Source organism: Oryctolagus cuniculus, chromosome 13 (assembly GCF_051225735.1).
Source record: "Oryctolagus cuniculus isolate XC-2025 breed Fujian yellow rabbit chromosome 13, ASM5122573v1, whole genome shotgun sequence".
Taxonomy (NCBI): Eukaryota; Metazoa; Chordata; class Mammalia; order Lagomorpha; family Leporidae; genus Oryctolagus; species Oryctolagus cuniculus.
This window is the reverse complement of record NC_142879.1, coordinates 99,555,881-99,576,928: the sequence shown is the minus strand read 5'-3', so window position 1 is coordinate 99,576,928 and position 21,048 is coordinate 99,555,881. Positions and strand designations below refer to the sequence as shown.

Genomic DNA, 21,048 nt, shown 5'->3' with positions numbered 1-21,048 from the left:
TCTCTCTCTCGCACACACTCTCTCTCTTTCTCTCTCTCTCTCACACACACACACACTCTGCCTCTATGCCTCTGAATCCACCTCTCCCTCTCTGTATCTCTTTCTGATAAAAACATAAATTAAAAAAAAAGAATTTCTGGTTGTTCAATCAGCACTTTAAACCAGGTTGAGCTGGACATAGAAACAAATAGCAAAAGAAAAATCATCAAAATAATGGAAATCATTTCAGTTGAGACATTAGTACTTAAACAGTGTTTCATTGATAGATACTGACCAATAGCTTTGTCTTCTGGCACTCCAGCAATACCAGATAATGTGTCCTTTGCATGCTCTTGGGCACTTAGACTGACAGCCACATCCTTTTCAGTATCTCCACTTGATGCCATTGACGCTTTTCTCTACAGAAAGAAATAATGCCACAAATTCAGCAAACATTCACTCACGTGCTCAGACAAACAGGAAGACGTTTGCTGTGCTTGGGAAGCAATAGGCGCCCTCAAACAATGAGCTAAATATAAGGAAGAAGACAGATTCTATCCTGTAGACTAGGGGCAAATTGACCTATGTCGAACAAAGAACAGAAAACCAAAATTCCTCATTTTCAACTATCGCAGTCAGTAAATTACAATGAGGGTAGGATGACAGAATCTTCAGCATGACTTTGAAAACTCAGGAAAGTCTGTAGGGTTAGGAACACATTTAGTACGGCAGAGAAAATGCAGGGGCAAAGCATGATGGGCCTTCTAAACAGAGCAGTGTGAACAAAAGGAGGAGGCAAAACATGGCAAATGAGGGTTAATAAAGTAAGGAAGTAAAATGGCCAACATATTATTGAAACTGAGAGAGACAGGTGCAGCATGTATCCAAGACCAAACCATGAATGCCTATGGCATGCTGGAATCGGAGCTCGGCAGCAATGGGCTCCATCTTTCTCATTCACCATTTGGTCAATGTAGAAGAATATTTATAGTTACGCTAGTACTAACATATCTGTCATAAACATGTTGAATTCATTAAATTTTCCAAGATAGCCTGTGTTTATTAAAGACACCATTTAAACAGGCTTTATTTTCCCAAAAGAAAAATGAATGATTACTCATGTTTTACCTCATGCTGAAATGCCATTACTTCTGATTAATAATGGCATTTTGATTCATTATGCTTTTATTTGGAATTCTAAGCACATAGAAATGGCAGTCCAAATATTTCTCTCAAAATCTCATTCAGATGAACAGGTGGCATTAGATATCACAAAATAATGTTATTCACATTGGTGGAGCTAAAATAAACTTTTAATTTTCAAGATATAGCTAGTTTCCAAACCAAAACTGATTCCTTATCTCTCTCAGGCCTACTTTATTATTGTCTACGTTTAACTACACCAACGGACTCACACACATGTGTAGATCTTCTCTAACGTGGCAGTGCACTGTTTACAATGCATTACTAACTTTATGATGGAAATAAACCATACAGGGCAGGCGTGAGAAAGGAAACTCAAACCTTCCTCTTTGTAGTCACTTGCCACAGTGGCTCGGATGCTAAGTGGGACAACAGCATACAATATTTCAGGGTTCCTTTACTGATTCCTGCTTCTCTCCCTCGCATCTTACTGAGGCATATGCAAGGAAGAAATAGGTAGTGACTCAAGCTGTTGTGTCCCTGGCTCTCATGGGAGGCCTGGGTTTAGTTTCTGACTCCTTTCACCTGGAATAGGCCTGGCAGGCATCTGGCCGGTATACTGTCTGTGTGTGTCTGCACACGCATTTTCTTATCTTTCTCTCTGCATTTGAAATAATTTTTAAAAGGCAAAAAAGGAGCAACCACACCTTTACATATCTCAGCATCAATTAATGCTCACATTTCAAAGTCACAAGAAAATAAAAGGCAATAGCGCAGATTTGGAAGTGGATTCCAGACGTTCATCTTCTGATCGGGAGGTAGCCACTGGATTTACAAAACATAATCACAGCCCCTTGAATGACAACATGTATTTCTATGAAGTTTATAGGTAAATCCACAATCTACCACCATTCAGGAATATTGCAATAAAATGACAGTAGTGGCAATAAAGTGCAGAATGTAGAAACTATTGTAATAGGGAGATACGTAGCATATACATAAAGCTAAAGAAAATGCAAAAGGAAATGAATGTCAAAATGGGACCTACACTTCCCAGTTTCAACAGCAGCAATGATACCGTGATTCATTAAAATATACTGACCTCTTTGGCTATCCTTGCCCAACTACATGACAGGAAATAATCCAGAATATCTCCTTCTGGGACACCTCCAGTGGCAGCACGACCTTCACCCTTTCCACTTGATGTTTCTTCCTAAGCCCAAAATTAATTAACTAATTAATAAATACTAAAGCAAAACAAGCAATCCAGAAATTCAGCAAACAATCAGTGGCTCCATCACTAAGATACAGTTTAATCTGCTTGTCAATTCCTAGGCACATTTCCTCCAGAAAGATAAATATAAAAACAGAGGTATTTTCTACCCTATGCTAAGTGGGAGCAGATACATAGGAAAACAAAGAATAGGAGCATATAATTCACCACTTCTACCACTGAGGTAAAAAAAAATAAGCTACAGTAAAGGCTGACTTGAAACAAGACCCACAGCTTTCAGCATATACAAAAACTCAATTCAAAACGGATCAAGGAACTAAACTTAATACCTGAGGGTATCAAGGTACTACAGGAAAACCTAAGAGAAATGCTGTGAGGCATTGGCCTAGGCAAATACTTTTTGGATAAGACTCTCAAAGCACTGGTGCTAAAAACACAAACAGGCAGACAGGACTGAATCAAGCTAAGAAGAGTCTGCCTATCAAAGGAAGCTGTGCATCTAATTTATCTTCTATTCTATTAACTCATTTTCAGAGGGTATAAAGAGCTCAGGAAACTTAACAACAACAAAGCAAACGATCTCAGGAAGAAACAGGTACAGGAAAGAACAGGTATTTTTCAAAGGACGAAATACAAATGGTCAACAGACACATGAAAACATGCTCAGGGAAAAGCAAATAAACAACATAATGAGGTATCACTTCTCTCCAGTAAGAACAGCTGTTAGCCAAAATCAAAGAATAACAAAAGCTGCTGAAGTGGTGTAGCCAAATTCAGTAGTGGTAGGAACACAAATCAGTATAGCCGTTAAGGAAAACAACACAGAGATTCTGTAGAAAACGAAAAATGGATCTACCATGTGACCCAGTTCTCCAACACTCGGGAATGCATCCAAAGAAAGCGAAACAGCATATGAGACTGGTACCTGCATTCTCATATTAAGAGTAGCACAAGTCACCGTAGTAAAGGGAGGAAGTCAGCCTTTGAGCTCCATCAACTAATGACTGCACAATGTTACATGCTGAACTATCACTCAGCCATAAACTATGAATTACTGATATTTGGAGCAAAACATGGAACTGGAGATCATTATTCTAAGTGAAGTAAGCCACCCAGAAACACAAATACTACGTTTTCATTTATTTGTAAAAGTAAATTTATAGAGAGTACAAAGTTGTGTGGCTATCATATGATCTGATATATATAATTAGAAGTATTGTGACACTGAGTTATTGTATTACACAACAATATATTCCTCTTTCCTCACATAATGATCAACGAATACCTCATTAGGTAACATTATTATCCATTTTCAAGAAAAGAGTGCATACATGTATACCTGTAATATATACATAAGATGTGACTGTGGCAAAATGTAAAAAAACCTGTTAAAGCTAAAAAAATGTATAAAAACATTCAAAAGGCTGAAGAAACACACACCACTTTTATGTCTTAATGTCATTGAAACCTTGCATGGACAAGTACCTCAGAATCCCACGGTGATTCTACAGCTTCATCACTTATTCCGGAGATAGGCACTGCAACTACAAAATGTAGTAAGCGATCGACTAAGAAGAATATTTATGAAATGTACAGACACACGCAATTCATCTCTCTCTCCACTCATAAGTAACTGGAGAAGCCAAAGGTAATACTGAGAAGGTGCTTTAGAGGACTGAGCAGTTTTAGGGAAAATGTCAGAAATATTAAAGCAAAACAAAACAAAACTCCCAAAACAAAGGTAAAATAAAATGGATGTAGGATTTCATTTAACACAACGTTGATGTTTCATTTAGCAGTAACGTTGAAAAAGAAGAACATACATACACTCAAGGACCGCTTCTACTACCCCAGGGGATCAGTCTCTACTAACTTGCATGCCTAGAAATTGGTTAAGTGGGGCAATACCTTCTTCCCTCTTTAGAGGTTCTGCAGAGGATTCCTCCTATAGAAAACAAGGAACCACAAATTTAGCACACATACACATTCAATTACTCAACTACTCACTAAGACAAACATTTACTGTGTCTATCAAATCATAGGCACCACCTAACGAAGACAGGCATGTACACAGAGGCGCATTCTACTCTAGGCTTCCATTGGGGTATATACATACAGAGGAAAACAATGAAAAGGAAATTAAGATTCACTGATTCTACTACTGACGTGATAAATGAAGAAGTTACAGAAGAAGCTGGAATTACAGAAGCTTCAGTTTAGCCGTGACAGTTTACAAAACAGTACAAGGCCACAGCCGTATATTTAAAGTACACAAAGTACAGGGGGATTGTGTGTAGGGTCTTCTGAGAGAGGCTGCAGGAACAGAATGATGAGACAGAAAACAACACGACAAATGAGGGTAAGAGAGTAAGAAGGTAAAATTACAACACATTGCTTGGGACTGGGATAGAGTTACTGTAGAGAATCAGGGTCAAGCTGCAACTGGCATGTGGTATGCTACAATCTGAACACTTTTCTGTACAAGACTCCATAGAATCATGGCTCAATACTCTAGTCATGAATATAATTTAGAAAGGCCAATCTGGCAGGATGTTCAGATGCATGCAATGCATTCTCTGAAGCATTTCTCAGATTTGAGAGCCTCCGGAGACTTAGCAGTCACATCTAGAAGAAGACTTATGGTACAGGAGCAGAAAAAAAATCACTCTAGGTAATGATGGCTTGTCAAAAAGATAAATGAATACAATAAGCTAAAATTGTATAAGCAAATTTTTGTAATCATGGACTAAATCCTGATATTTTGGAAGTGAAAAAAAGGGGCAAACTATCATGAGTTTCTCATGGAAAATGACAATTATCAATCATTTTATCAAGGATCTAAACTGTAACTCTTTTTCTATGTAGTTCTGTCATGTTGCTGTAACATGCAGTCGTAAATTTCAGAAAAGACTTATGTCAATGCAACCTATTGGAGATACTGAAATAGGAGATGGTAAAACAAACATCTAAACATTTTCAAGGTTAGAAGTGCCAAGGAGATGCCAGAGTAATGAAGAATCCTTTTCTGTACCACGAAGATTTCAGATAGATATCCAAAACCGTTCAGCATTAAGTTCAATCTGGTTTCCTTGTTTTTTAGTTAATTACATTTTTGAGCCTTCAAAACTAAAAGTACGTAATAAGAAAAGGGGAGGGGGGTTATAGATCCATAGACATAGACCTAGACCTAGCCATAGAAATAGTCATAGACATAGACATATAGACACAGATATAGATACAGACATCAACAAAAGTATAAACATAGACAACAGAATCAGAGGGAGAGCAAAAGTGAGAGATCAGACAGAATCCTAGAGAGGGTTTCATTATTCATATTTCTGCAAAGTCCAGTCTAGCATTTTGTAAAATCAGGAGCAGGGGACTCAATTTCTCCCAATGGGTAGCAAAGAATGAATTATTAATCCATGGAAGCCTGTCAGGGGGCCTCCTGGCTGAAAGTTAGAATCAGGCACAGGAAAAAGACAGAAGCCATGCTAGGTGTGAGGTAGATAGCTCATCTGACTTCTTCACCACTGGGCCAAGAGTTTAGCTCCTAATTCTTTTTCCTAGGTTGGAAAGGCAAGAGAGTTGGCTGAAGCGAATGTCAAGACAGCCTCAAAACCTCTCCTATACGTAGCTTCAGATAAGTAAGGGGAAGCTTGTATTACATAGGTATCCCACTCTTTCTCAGATAAGAAATATTCTCAAGTATATTTGAAGAAGCAACTGTGTGTACTGATGGTCCTCTCCCACTTACTGTTGTATGATTATTCAGAATTTCTCTACAGACAAACCCCACTACCTGCAAAAGTTGAGTGGCCTTTTTCCTGGTCTTGGCTGGGATCAGATTTAAACCACGCCCATCAAACAATCCACACAAGGGTCCAGAGACGCCCCTCATTTCCTCTCCTTTATGAAATCCTCTCATTACCTGGTTAATGCCACTCTTAGTATCACTGGTTGCTATTCTCACCCTGACTTGTGTACTACAGTGTCTGTTTAAATGTTTACAGCAGGTTATAATGGAATGAACCAAGGCCTTCAGCAAGCAGTCAACCAGATGCTTCTCCATCCATACATGCCTGTCCCTGCGGAGCCCCAAGAAACCCCCAACGGGCCCCTGTAGATGACGTCCCCAGTCAGCAGGAAGTAGCCAGAGAGACTCATCATCGCCCCCTTTCCTATCATCAAAAGGTAGGGATGATAGCTTTGGGATCCACATGGAAGGAAGGCCTACACTTCCGGGAATGGAGAGGCCTACTTCCGGGTAAGAAAGTCCTTGTCAAGGTCCCTGCGGGTGCCTAAAGCTCAACCAATGACAATCAGACCCACCTCAAACTTTTAGTCCCATGCCCTGAATCTATAAAAGGAGCTCTCCCAATCCGACGAGCAACTTCCCCTGGCCCCCACTCTGTTGCTCTGTTGGGACCAGGGAACCTCGCCCAGGAGCGGAACCCCAACAAAAGCCTGTAAATTAATTGATTCATCTGCCTGGGAAGATCTGTTACGCGCTGGACACCTTACAGATGGTGCCGAACCCGGGAGCTGAGATTACAGAAATGGGCACAGCACTCCAACAGACCATTCTCAAAGTAAGAGACACAAATGGCAATGAACATAAAAGTATGTTCAACATCACCATCCACCAGGGAAATGCATATCAGTGCCTCAAAGAGATATCACACCACCCCTTCTCAAGATAGCTAAAATGTTTCTCTGCCTGTCTTATGTAAGTAGTTGTCTCTCAAGTAACTTTGTACCTTCAAGCAAACACCAATTTTGTTTTAACATCACTGAAATCAGGTATTTCCAAATCACAAGAAGACACACTACCTTCGAATTCCTTGGTGATTGGCTGTCTTCAGGATCTCTTTGGGAGGTAGACTCCTTATCTACAAATGTAGTAATAGATCAACTAGTGAGAACATTTATTCACATGGAAACAATTTACATAAAGGCGTGTCTCTCTCCACTCATGAATATTGCAATGAAATGAATATTTCAATGAAATAAAAGGAATAGTAAGGATGAATTTCAGAGGGTTGAAGCTGTTTCAGGAAGAAGTTGGTTATATTAAAACAAAACCAAAGAAAACCCTCAAAATAAATGGATATCCAATTCAGAGCTACTCATTTCTGTTCATTGTATTTCAATAGTAAGTTTTGATAGATATGCACTCACTACGTTTGTTATCTTTGTCCAATCCGTGATCAGAGTTCATAGTTGGCTGTTGTGGAGCAACTTGAGCGATGAAAAAACGTTTTTTACTCTTCTTACCCGCTACAGCTGACGTTCCTTCCTACAGAACGATAAAACACAAATTCAACACATATATCCAATTTCTCAACCCCTCAGCTACTCATTCATTGAGACAGGATTTACTATGTGTATCAATCACAGGCCCAGTCCCTGAAAAATCTAAGCATAAACACAAAGAGCAGATTCTACCCCATGTTCAGTTAGAGGTAGACATGGGAAAATACAACAGGAAAGTATAAACCACTATTTCTGCCACTGAAGTCAATACAGTTGAAGAAAAGGCAGAAAAGAGAATCCTCAATTCAGTCTTGGAAGGTCAGGAAATACTGCTTAATTTCTGGCCGAGAGTTAGAAATGGGTACCAAATAAGGACAGAAAGCCATCTGAGGTGTGAAGTATGTAGCTCATCTGACTTCTTCACCAAAGGGCCAAGAGTTTAGCTCCTAATTCTTCTTTCCTAGGTTCTAAGGGCAACAGAGTTGGCTGAAGCGAATGTCAAGACAGCCTCAAAACCTCTCCTTTACGTAGCTTCAGATAAGTAAGGGGAAGCTTGTATTACATAGGTACTAGGTATCCCACTCTCTCCCAGATAAGAAATATCGTCAAGAATATATGAACAAACAACAAATCTAGTTCAGAAATGGACACAGCACCTCAACAGACCTGTCTCAAAAGAAGCCTCTCAGCTTAAAAAACACACATATACTAAAGCAAGTCACTGAATGCTTCAGTGATATCTTTGCTTTAGCTTCTATGCATATTTTAGAGTTTACTGTTTTTGTTTTTTTTTTTTTACATTGGCTACCACAGATGCTCATTACACCTACGTGGGCATTAAATACTGGCATATTTTATGAATGTGGTATATGGCATGCCAAAAGGCTATATCATCTTTCCAACGTACTGTAGCTAAAAGTGACAGTGCAACATACTAATATGTGCTATGACTTAAATAAAGTTAGTGATACCACTATACTGCTTAAACCTAAGAGCTCTGAACATAGCTACCTCACTCTCTTGTTGTCACAGTAAGAAAAAACATTTTAACTTATGTTAGTATGTACATATTTACCAAAAGGATAGTCCAAATTCATCCAATTCTAATTATCTCTATTTATGAAAACACCACCAAAGTGGTTGTCCTCCCACAAATTTACTACTTCGCATGTTATACCTTGCTCTAAATGTTACTACCTGCGTATCTCAGCTGCTATTCCGAAGATGTTAAGAATGCACTGAAACACAGGTATTAGGTTTTCAACTTGCAAGTTGTGGAAATAACACATCAATTTTGGTATCTAAAAATCTCATCAGCATGACAAGACATCTATAGATATACTGGAATCAGATGTCTGGTGTTACATTCTAAAACAATTCTGTTTTTTTGTTGTTGTTGATAAATATAATTTGCAGAGCAAATTTACTTCTTTATATTACCCAGGTCCTATTTATGTGTTTTGAATTATGCTACAATTGTCACACTAAATAAGTCAAGTAGAACTGTAGAAGACTACTAAAGTAGCAGGGCAATGGTTACAACATAATGCATTACTAATTGTTTGATGAAAACAAAGAAATCAGAGAGTCTATGCACACAGATGAAAAAGAAGAGCCACCCCAGTACTCAGTAGTCCCCTCCCCCAACGGCTCATGCTGTGCAGGACACCAGCATGCAATATGAAAAATTCCAGGGTTCCATTACCGACCCCTGTGCAGGAACCCAGCTTCCTGCAAACGTGCAATCATGGAGGGAGTCAATGATGTCTCAAGCTCTTGGGCCCCAGACACCCATGAGGGACACCTGGGTTGAGTTTCGAACTCCTGACATCTGCATTTGGCCTGGCTCTGTTCACGGCGTCACAAACATTTGGCAGGTGATCTCTCGGTGTCTGCCTCACTTACGTCTTTACTATCTCTCTTGATAAAGTGGTGGCAGAAAAAACAAGAACTCTTTTCTATATTTTACCATCGATTAATATAATACTCACATATAAAAGTCACAAGAAAACAAGGGACAGTACCTCAGACTTTAAGGAGTATTTTAAAGGCTCATCATCTGGTCTGAAGCCAGGCATATCTATAAAACATAGGCAGAGTTGTACTCATGAGAACATTTGTCAACCGTTGCTTTTTTTTTAAATATATTTTAATTTATTTGAAAGAGTTACACCGAGAGAGAGAGAGAGAGAGAGAGAGAGAGAGAGAGAAGTCTTCCATCCACTGGTTCACTGCCTATTGGCTGCAACAGCAAGAGCTATGCCAATCTGCAACAGGAGCCAGGAGCTTCTTATGGGTCTCCAATGTGGGCATGTGGGCATGTGGGTGCAGTGGCCCAAGGTCTTGCATCATCTTCTACTTTCCCAGGCCATAGCAGATATCTGGATGGGAAGTAGAACAGCTGGCACTTGAACCAGTGCCCATATGAGATGCCAGCACTGCAGGCGGGGGCTTTACCCACTACACCACATCGCCAGCCCCAACTGTTGCTTTTAAAAATTACGCATTCAGCTGAGTTCATCAATAATATACTAAAATTAAAGTAACAGCAATAAAGAATTTCAGCTAGAGGGCCAGTGCTGTGGCATAGCAGGTAAAGCCACGGCAATTCAGCAATGGCATACCATATGGCTATGGGTGCAAGTTCCAGTGGCCCCACTTCTGATCCAGCTCTCTGCTAATGTACCTGGGTAAGCAATACAAGATAGCCTGAGTCTTTGGCCCCTTGCACACACATGGGAGACCCAGATGACGCTTCTGGATCCTGGCTTTGGCCTGACCCAGTCCTGCCCATTGTGGCCATTTGGGGAGTGAACCAGCAGATGCAAGACCTCTCTCTCTCTCCAGCAGATGCAAGACCTCTCTCTCTCTCTCTGTCTCTCTTGCACACACTCTCCTCTTTCTCTCTCTCTCACACACACACACTCTGCCTCTATGCCTCTGACTCCACCTCTCCCTCTCTCTATCTCTTTCTGATAAAAACATAAATTAAAAAAAAAGAATTTCTGGTTGTTCAATCAGCACTTTAAACCAGGTTGAGTTGGACATATAAACAAATAGCAAAAGAAAAATCATCAAAATAATGGAAATCATTTCAGTTGAGACATTAGTACTTAAACAGTGTTTCACTGATAGATACTGACCAATAGTTTTGTCTTCTGGCACTCCAGCAATACCAGATAATGTGTCCTTTGCATGCTCTTGGGCACTTAGACTGACAGCCACATCCTTTTCAGTATCTCCACTTGATGCCATTGACGCTTTTCTCTACAGAAAGAAATAATGCCACAAATTCAGCAAACATTCATTCACGTGCTCAGCCAAACAGGAAGACGTTTGCTGTGCTTGGGAAGCAATAGGTGCGCTCAAACAATGAGCTAAATATAAGGAAAGAAGACAGATTCTATCCTGTAGACTAGGGGCAAATTGACCTCTGTCGAACAAAGAACAGAAAACCAGAATTCCTCATTTTCAACTATCGCAGTCAGTAAATTACAATGAGGGTAGGATGACAGAATCTTCAGCATGACTTTGAAAACTCAGCAAAGTCTGTAGGGTTAGGAACACATTTAGTACGGCAGAGAAAATGCAGGGGCAAAGCATGATGGGCCTTCTAAACAGAGCAGTGTGAACAAAAGGAGGAGGCAAAACATGGCAAATGAGGGTTAATAAAGTAAGGAAGTAAAATGGCCAACATATTATTGAAACTGAGAGAGACAGGTGCAGCATGTATCCAAGACCAAACCATGAATGCCTATGGCATGCTGGAATCGGAGCTCGGCAGCAATGGGCTCCATCTTTCTCATTCACCATTTGGTCAATGTAGAAGAATATTTATAGTTACGCTAGTACTAACATATCTGTCATAAACATGTTGAATTCATTAAATTTTCCAAGATAGCCTGTGTTTATTAAAGACACCATTTAAACAGGCTTTATTTTCCCAAAAGAAAAATGAATGATTACTCATGTTTTACCTCATGCTGAAATGCCATTACTTCTGATTAATAATGGCATTTTGATTCATTATGCTTTTATTTGGAATTCTAAGCACATAGAAATGGCAGTCCAAATATTTCTCTCAAAATCTCATTCAGATGAACAGGTGGCATTAGATATCACAAAATAATGTTATTCACATTGGTGGAGCTAAAATAAACTTTTAATTTTCAAGATATAGCTAGTTTCCAAACCAAAACTGATTCCTTATCTCTCTCAGGCCTACTTTATTATTGTCTACGTTTAACTACACCAACGGACTCACACACATGTGTAGATCTTCTCTAACGTGGCAGTGCACTGTTTACAATGCATTACTAACTTTATGATGGAAATAAATCATACAGGGCAGGCGTGAGAAAGGAAACTCAAACCTTCCTCTTTGTAGTCACTTGCTACAGTGGCTCGGATGCTAAGTGGGACAACAGCATACAGTATTTCAGGGTTCCTTTATTGATTCCTGCTTCTCTCCCTCGCATCTTACTGAGGCATATGCAAGGAAGAAATAGGTAGTGACTTAAGCTGTTGTGTCCCTGGCTCCCATGGGAGGCCTGGGTTTAGTTTCTGACTCCTTTCACCTGGAATAGGCCTGGCAGGCATCTGGCCGGTATACTGTCTGTGTGTGTCTGCACACGCATTTTCTTATCTTTCTCTCTGCATTTGAAATAATTTTTAAAAGGCAAAAAAGGAGCAACTACACCTTTACACATCTCAGCATCAATTAATGCTCACATTTCAAAGTCACAAGAAAGTAAAAGGCAATAGCGCAGATTTGGAAGTGGATTCCAGACGTTCATCTTCTGATCTGGAGGTAGCCACTGGATTTACAAAACCTAATCACAGCCCCTTGAATGAGAACATGTATTTCTATGAAGTTTATAGGTAAATCCACAATCTACCACCATTCAGGAATATTGCAATAAAATGACAGTAGTGGCAATAAAGTGCAGAATGTAGAAACTATTGTAATAGGGAGATACTTAGCATATACATAAAGCTAAAGAAAATGCAAAAGGAAATGAATGTCATAATGGGACCTACACTTCCCAGTTTCAACAGCAGCAATGATACCGTGATTCATTAAAATATACTGACCTCTTTGGCTATCCTTGCCCAACTACATGACAGGAAATAATCCAGAATATCTCCTTCTGGGACACCTCCAGTGGCAGCACGACCTTCACCCTTTCCACTTGATGTTTCTTCCTATGCCAAAAATTAATTAATTAACTAATTAATAAATACTAAAGCAAAACAAGCAATCCAGAAACTCAGCAAACAATCAGTGGCTCCATCACTAAGATACAATTTAATCTGCTTGTCAATTCCTAGGCACATTTCCTCCAGAAAGATAAATATATAAACAGAGGTATTTTCTACCCTATGCTAAGTGGGAGCAGATACATAGGAAAACAAAGAATAGGAGCATATAATTCATCACTTCTACCATGAGGTAAAAAAAAATAAGCTACAGTAAAGGCTGACTTGAAACAAGACCCACAGCTTTCAGCATATACAAAAACTCAATTCAAAATGGATCAAGGAACTAAACTTAATACCTGAGGGTATCAAGGTACTACAGGAAAACCTAAGAGAAATGCTGTGAGGCATTGGCCTAGGCAAATACTTTTTGGATAAGACTCTCAAAGCACTGGTGCTAAAAACACAAACAGGCAGACAGGACTGAATCAAGCTAAGAAGAGTCTGCCTATCAAAGGAAGCTGTGCATCTAATTTATCTTCTATTCTATTAACTCATTTTCAGAGGGTATAAAGAGCTCAGGAAACTTAACAACAACAAAGCAAACAATCTCAGGAAGAAACAGGTACAGGAAAGAACAGGTATTATTCAAAGGACGAAATACAAATGGTCAACAGACACATGAAAACATGCTCAGGGAAAAGCAAATAAACAACATAATGAGGTATCACTTCTCTCCAGTAAGAACAGCTGTTAGCCAAAATCAAAGAATAACAAAAGCTGCTGAAGTGGTGTAGCCAAATTCAGTAGTGGTAGGAACACAAATCGGTATAGCCGTTAAGGAAAACAACACAGAGATTCTGTAGAAAACGAAAAATGGATCTACCATGTGACCCAGTTCTCCAACACTCGGGAATGCATCCAAAGAAAGCAAAACAGCATATGAGACTGGTACCTGCATTCTCATGTTAAGAGTAGCACAAGTCACAGTAGTAAAGGGATGAAGTCAGCCTTTGAGCTCCATCAACTAATGACTGCACAATGTTACATGCTGAACTATCACTCAGCCATAAACTATGAATTACTGATATTTGGAGCAAAACATGGAACTGGAGATCATTATTCTAAGTGAAGTAAGCCACCCAGAAACACAAATACTACGTTTTCATTTATTTGTAAAAGTAAATTTATAGAGAGCACAAAGTTGTGTGGCTATCATATGATCTGATATATATAATTAGAAGTATTGTGACACTGAGTTATTGTATTACACAACAATATATTCCTCTGCTTCACAAAATGATCAATGAATACCTCATTAGGTAACATTATTATCCATTTTCAAAAAAAGAGTGCATACATGTATACCTGTAATATATACATAAGATGTGACTGTGGCAAAATGTAAAAGAACCTGTTGAATCTTAAAGCTAAAAAAAATGTATAAAAACATTCAAAAGGCTGAAGAAACACACACCACTTTTATGTCTTAATGTCATTGAAACCTTGCATGGACAAGTACCTCAGAATCCCACGGTGATTCTACAGCTTCATCACTTATTCCGGAGATAGGCACTGCAACTACAAAATGTAGTAAGCGATCGACTAAGAAGAATATTTATGAAATGTACAGACACACGCAATTCATCTCTCTCTCCACTCATAAGTAACTGGAGAAGCCAAAGGTAATACTGAGAAGGTGCTTTAGAGGACTGAGCAGTTTTAGGGAAAATGTCAGAAATATTAAAGCAAAACAAAACAAAACTCCCAAAACAAAGGTAAAATAAAATGGATGTAGGATTTCATTTAACACAACATTGATGTTTCATTTAGCAGTAACGTTGAAAAAGAAGAACATACATACACTCAAGGACCGCTTCTACTACCCCAGGGGATCAGTCTCTACTAACTTGCATGCCTAGAAATTGGTTAAGTGGGGCAATACCTTCTTCCCTCTTTAGAGGTTCTGCAGAGGATTCCTCCTATAGAAAACAAGGAACCACAAATTTAGCACACATACACATTCAATTACTCAACTACTCACTAAGACAAACATTTACTGTGTCTATCAAATCATAGGCACCACCTAACGAAGACAGGCATGTACACAGAGGCGCATTCTACTCTAGGCTTCCATTGGGGTATATATACATATAGAGGAAAACAATGAAAAGGAAATTAAGATTCACTGATTCTACTACTGACATGATAAATGAAGAGGTTACAGAAGAAGCTGGAATTACAGAAGCTTCAGTTCAGCCGTGACAGTTTACAAAACAGGACAAGGCCACAGCCGTATATTTAAAGTACACAAAGTACAGGGGGATTGTGTGTAGGCTCTTCTGAGAGAGGCTGCAGGAACAGAATGATGAGACAGAAAACAACACGACAAATGAGGGTAAGAAAGTAAGAAGGTAACATTACAACACATTGTGTGGGACTGGGATAGAGTTACTGTAGAGAATCAGGGTCAAGCTGCAACTGGCATGTGGTATGCTACAATCTGAACACTTTTCTGTACAAGACTCCATAGAATCATGGCTCAATACTCTAGTCATGAATATAATTTAGAAAGGCCAATCTGGCAGGATGTTCAGATGCATGCAATGCATTCTCTGAAGCATTTCTCAGATTTGAGAGCCTCCGGAGTCTTAGAAGTCATATCTAGAAGAAGACTTGCGGTACAGGAGCAAAAAAAAAAAAAAAAAAACACTCTAGGAAATGATGGCTGGTCTAAAAGATAAATGAATACAATAAGCTAAAATTGTATAAGCAAATTTTTGTAATCATAGACTAAATCCTGATATTTTGGAAGTGAAAAAAAGGGGCAAACTATCATGAGTTTCTCATGGAAAATGACAATTATCAATGATTTTATCAGAGATCTAAACTGTAACTCTTTTTCTATGTAGTTCTATGATGTTGCTGTAACATGCAGTCGTAAATTTCAGAAAAGACTTATGTCAATGCAATCTATTGGAGATACTGAAATAGGAGATGGTAAAACATACATCTAAACATTTTCAAGGTCAGAAGTGCCAAGGAGATGCCAGAGTAATGAAGAATCCTTTTCTGTACCACGATGATTTCAGATAGATATCCAAAACCATTCAGCATTAAGTTCAATCTGGTTTCCTTGTTTTTTTAGTTAATTACATTTTTGAGCCTTCAAAACTAAAAGTACATAATAAGAAAAGGGGAGAGGGGTTATAGATCCACAGACATAGACCTAGACCTAGCCATAGAAATAGTCATAGACATAGACATATAGACACAGATATAGATACAGACATCAACAGAAGTATAAACATAGACGACAGAATCAGAGGGAGAGCGAAAGTGAGAGATCAGACAGAATCCTAGAGAGGGTTTCATTATTCATATTTCTGCAAAGTCCAGTCTAGCATTTTGTAAAATCAGGAGCTGGGGACTCAATTTCTCCCAATGGGTAGCAAAGAATGAATTATTAATCCATGGAAGCCTGACAGGGTGCCTCCTGGCTGAAAGTTAGAATCAGGCACAGGAAAAGGACAGAAGCCATCCTAGGTGTGAGGTAGATAGCTCATCTGACTTCTTCACCACTGGGCCAAGAGTTTAGCTCCTAATTCTTTTTTCCTAGGTTCTAAAGGCAAGAGAGTTGGCTGAAGCGAATGTCAAGACAGCCTCAAAACCTCTCCTTTACGTAGCTTCAGATAAGTAAGGGGAAGCTTGTATTACATAGGTACTAGGTATCCCACTCTCTCCCAGATAAGAAATATCGTCAAGAATATATGAACAAACAACAAATCTAGCTCAGAAATGGACACAGCACCTCAACAGACCTGTCTCGAAATAAGAGATAGAAATGGCAATCAATATGACAGTATGTTCAACATCACCATCCACCAGGGAAATGCATATCAATGCCTCAAAGAGATATCACACCACCCCTTCTCAAGATAGCGAAAATGTTTATCTGCCTGTCTTATGTAAGTAGCTGTCTCTCAAGTAACTTTATACCTTCAAGCAAACACCAATTTTGTTTTAACATCACTGAAATCAGATATTTCCAACTCACAAGAAGACACACTACCTTCGAATTCCTTGGTGAGTTGTTGTCTTCAGGATCTCTTTGGGAGGTAGACTCCTTACCTACAAATGCAGTAACAGATCAACTAGTGAGAACATTTATTCACATGGAAACAATTTACATAAAGGCGTGTCTCTCTCCACTCATGAATATTGCAATGAAACGAATATTTCAATGAAATAAAAGGAATAGTAAGGATGAATTTCAGAGGGTTGAAGCTGTTTCAGGAAGAAGTTGGTTATATTAAAAAAAGCCAAAGAAAACCCTCAAAATAAATGGATATCCAATTTAGAGCTACTCATTTCTCTTCATTGTATTTTAATATTAAGTTTCGAAGGATAGGCACTCACTACCCATGTTACCATTGTCCAATCCACGATCATAGTTGAACGCATATTCATTAATTGGCTGTTGTGGAGCAACTTGAGTGATGGCGATATCTTTTAAGCCCTTCTTACTCGCTAAGGTTGACATTCCTTCCTACAGGAAGATAAAATACAAATTCAACAAATACACCCAAGTTCTCAACCCCTCAGCCACTCATTCAGGGAGACAGGATTTACTATGTGTGTCATGTCACAGGAACAGTCCTTGCAAAGGTTGAGCATATAAACAAAGAGCAGATTCTACCCCATACTCAGTTAAGCATATACACAAAGAGCAGATTCTACCCCCACGTTCTTTCAGTTGAGCATATAAACAAAGAGCAGATTCTACCCCATGTTTAGCTAGAGGTAGACATGGGAAAATACAACAGGAAAGTATAAACCACTATTTCTGCCACTGAAGTCAATACAATTGAAGAAAAGGCAGAAAAAAGAATCCTCCATTCAGTCTTGGAAGGTCAGGAAATACTGCTTGATTTCTGGCCGAGAGTTAGAATTGGGTACAAAATAAGGACAGAAAGCCATCCGAGGTGTGAGGTAGATAGCTCATCTGACTTCTTCACCACTGGGCCAAGAGTTTAGCTCCTAATTCTTCTTTCCTAGGTTCTAAAGGCAAGAGAGTTGGCTGAAGCGAATGTCAAGACAGCCTCAAAACCTCTCCTTTACGTAGCTTCAGATAAGTAAGGGGAAGCTTGTATTACATAGGTACTAGGTATCCCACTCTCTCCCAGATAAGAAATATCGTCAAGAATATATGAACAAACACCAAATCTAGCTCAGAAATGGACACAGCACCTCAACAGACCTGTCTCGAAATAAGAGATAGAAATGGCAATCAATATGACAGTATGTTCAACATCACCATCCACCAGGGAAATGCATATCAGTGCCTCAAAGAGATATCACACCACCCCTTCTCAAGATAGCGAAAATGTTTATCTGCCTGTCTTATGTAAGTAGCTGTCTCTCAAGTAACTTTATACCTTCAAGCTAACACCAATTTTGTTTTAACATCACTGAAATCAGATATTTCCAACTCACAAGAAGACACACTACCTTCGAATTCCTTGGTGAGTTGTTGTCTTCAGGATCTCTTTGGGAGGTAGACTCCTTACCTACAAATGCAGTAACAGATCAACTAGTGAGAACATTTATTCACATGGAAACAATTTACATAAAGGCGTGTCTCTCTCCATTCATGAATATTGCAATGAAATGAATATTTCAATGAAATAAAAGGAATAGTAAGGATGAATTTCAGAGGGTTGAAGCTGTTTCAGGAAGAAGTTGGTTATATTAAAAAAAGCCAAAGAAAACCCTCAAAATAAATGGATATCCAATTTAGAGCTACTCATTTCTCTTCATTGTATTTTAATATTAAGTTTCGAAGGATAGGCACTCACTACCCATGTTACCATTGTCCAATCCACGATCATAGTTGAACGCATATTCATTAATTGGCTGTTGTGGAGCAACTTGAGTGATGGCGATATCTTTTAAGCCCTTCTTACTCGCTAAGGTTGACATTCCTTCCTACAGGAAGATAAAATACAAATTCAACAAATACACCCAAGTTCTCAACCCCTCAGCCACTCATTCAGGGAGACAGGATTTACTATGTGTGTCATGTCACAGGAACAGTCCTTGCAAAGGTTGAGCATATAAACAAAGAGCAGATTCTACCCCATACTCAGTTAAGCATATACACAAAGAGCAGATTCTACCCCCACGTTCTTTCAGTTGAGCATATAAACAAAGAGCAGATTCTACCCCATGTTTAGCTAGAGGTAGACATGGGAAAATACAACAGGAAAGTATAAACCACTATTTCTGCCACTGAAGTCAATACAATTGAAGAAAAGGCAGAAAAAAGAATCCTCAATTCAGTCTTGCAAGGTCAGGAAATACTGCTTGATTTCTGGCCGAGAGTTAGAATTGGGTACAAAATAAGGACAGAAAGCCATCCGAGGTGTGAGGTAGATAGCTCATCTGACTTCTTCACCACTGGGCCAAGAGTTTAGCTCCTAATTCTTTTTTCCTAGGTTCTAAAGACAAGAGAGTTGGCTGAAGCGAATGTCAAGACAGCCTCAAAACCTCTCCTTTACGTAGCTTCAGATAAGTAAGGGGAAGCTTGTATTACATAGGTACTAGGTATCCCACTCTCCCCCAGATAAGAAATATCGTCAAGAATATATGAACAAACACCAAATCTAGCTCAGAAATGGACACAGCACCTCAACAGACCTGTCTCGAAATAAGAGATAGAAATGGCAATCAATATGACAGTATGTTCAACATCACCATCCACCAGGGAAATGCATATCAGTGCCTCAAAGAGATATCACACCACCCCTTCTCAAGATAGTGAAAATGTTTATCTGCCTGTCTTATGTAAGTAGCTGTCTCTCAAGTAACTTTATACCTTCAAGCTAACACCAATTTTGCTTTAACATCACTGAAATCAGATATTTCCAACTCACAAGAAGACACACTACCTTCGAATTCCTTGGTGAGTTGTTGTCTTCAGGATCTCTTTGGGAGGTAGACTCCTTACCTACAAATGCAGTAACAGATCAACTAGTGAGAACATTTATTCACATGGAAACAATTTACATAAAGGCGTGTCTCTCTCCATTCATGAATATTGCAATGAAATGAATATTTCAATGAAATAAAAGGAATAGTAAGGATGAATTTCAGAGGGTTGAAGCTGTTTCAGGAAGAAGTTGGTTATATTAAAAAAAGCCAAAGAATACCCTCAAAATAAATGAATATCCAATTCAGAGCTACTCATTTCTCTTCATTGTATTTTTATAATAAGTTTTGATAGATATGCACTCACTACGTTTGTTATCTTTGTCCAATCCGTGATCAGAGTTCATAATTGGCTGTTGTGGAGCAACTTGAGCGATGAAAAAATGTTTTTTACTCTTCTTACCCGCTACAGCTGACGTTCCTGCCTACAGAACAATAAAATACAAATTCAACACATATATCCAATTTCTCAACCCCTCAGCTACTCATTCAGTGAGACAGGATTTACTATGGGTATCAAGTCATAGGCCCAGTCCTTGAAAAATCTAAGCATATACACAAAGAGCAGATTGTACCCCATGTTCAGTTAGAGGTAGACATGGGAAAATACAACAGGAAAGTATAAACCACTATTTCTGCCACTGAAGTCAATACAGTTGAAGAAAAGGCAGAAAAGAGAATCCTCAATTCAGTCTTGGAAGGTCAGGAAATACTGCTTAATTTCTGGCCGAGAGTTAGAATTGGGTACAAAATAAGGACAGAAAGCCATCCGAGGTGTGAGGTAGATAGCTCATCTGACTTCTTCACCACTGGGCCAAGAGTTTAGCTCCTAATTCTTCTTTCCTAGGTTCTAAAGGCAAGAGAGTTGGCTGAAGCGAATGTCAAGACAGCCTCAAAACCTCTCCTTTACGTAGCTTCAGATAAGTAAGGGGAAGCTTGTATTACATAGGTACTAGGTATCCCACTCTCCCCCAGATAAGAAATATCGTCAAGAATATATGAACAAACACCAAATCTAGCTCAGAAATGGACACAGCACCTCAACAGACCTGTCTCGAAATAAGAGATAGAAATGGCAATCAATATGACAGTATGTTCAACATCACCATCCACCAGGGAAATGCATATCAGTGCCTCAAAGAGATATCACACCACCCCTTCTCAAGATAGTGAAAATGTTTATCTGCCTGTCTTATGTAAGTAGCTGTCTCTCAAGTAACTTTATACCTTCAAGCAAACACCAATTT

At 39.0% G+C, this 21,048-nt stretch overlaps 2 protein-coding genes across 3 annotated transcripts in view; both read right to left on the bottom strand.

Moving 5' to 3' along the window:
- The window catches only part of LOC127489251 (uncharacterized), a 110,596-nt gene extending 106,274 nt beyond the window's left edge, over nt 1-4,322 (bottom strand). Inside the window, exons 1-4 of one of the 2 annotated variants that reach the window (XM_089311843.1) lie at nt 4,265-4,309; nt 3,842-3,900; nt 2,225-2,335; nt 275-398 (exon numbers count right to left, since the gene is read on the bottom strand). In XM_089311843.1, the coding sequence (XP_089167969.1) occupies nt 275-386 (112 nt within the window). In that variant the 5' untranslated portion in view covers nt 387-398; nt 2,225-2,335; nt 3,842-3,900; nt 4,265-4,309. Of the gene's footprint in view, nt 1-274; nt 399-2,224; nt 2,336-3,841 lie in introns of both variants that reach the window. The other variant, XM_089311844.1, reaches the window with a different exon arrangement.
- Nucleotides 4,323-9,418: 5,096 nt separating this feature from the next.
- LOC149122796 (uncharacterized) lies at nt 9,419-18,385 on the bottom strand. Its single transcript, XM_089311926.1, has 8 exons — nt 18,323-18,385; nt 17,243-17,360; nt 16,884-16,942; nt 14,757-14,793; nt 14,334-14,392; nt 12,707-12,817; nt 10,756-10,879; nt 9,419-9,692 (listed from the first exon to the last, which is right to left on the bottom strand). Exons 2-8 carry the CDS (start codon nt 17,352-17,354, stop codon nt 9,613-9,615), a joined length of 582 nt encoding a protein of 193 aa, XP_089168052.1. The 5' UTR covers nt 17,355-17,360; nt 18,323-18,385; the 3' UTR covers nt 9,419-9,612.
- Nucleotides 18,386-21,048: the final 2,663 nt, after the last annotated feature.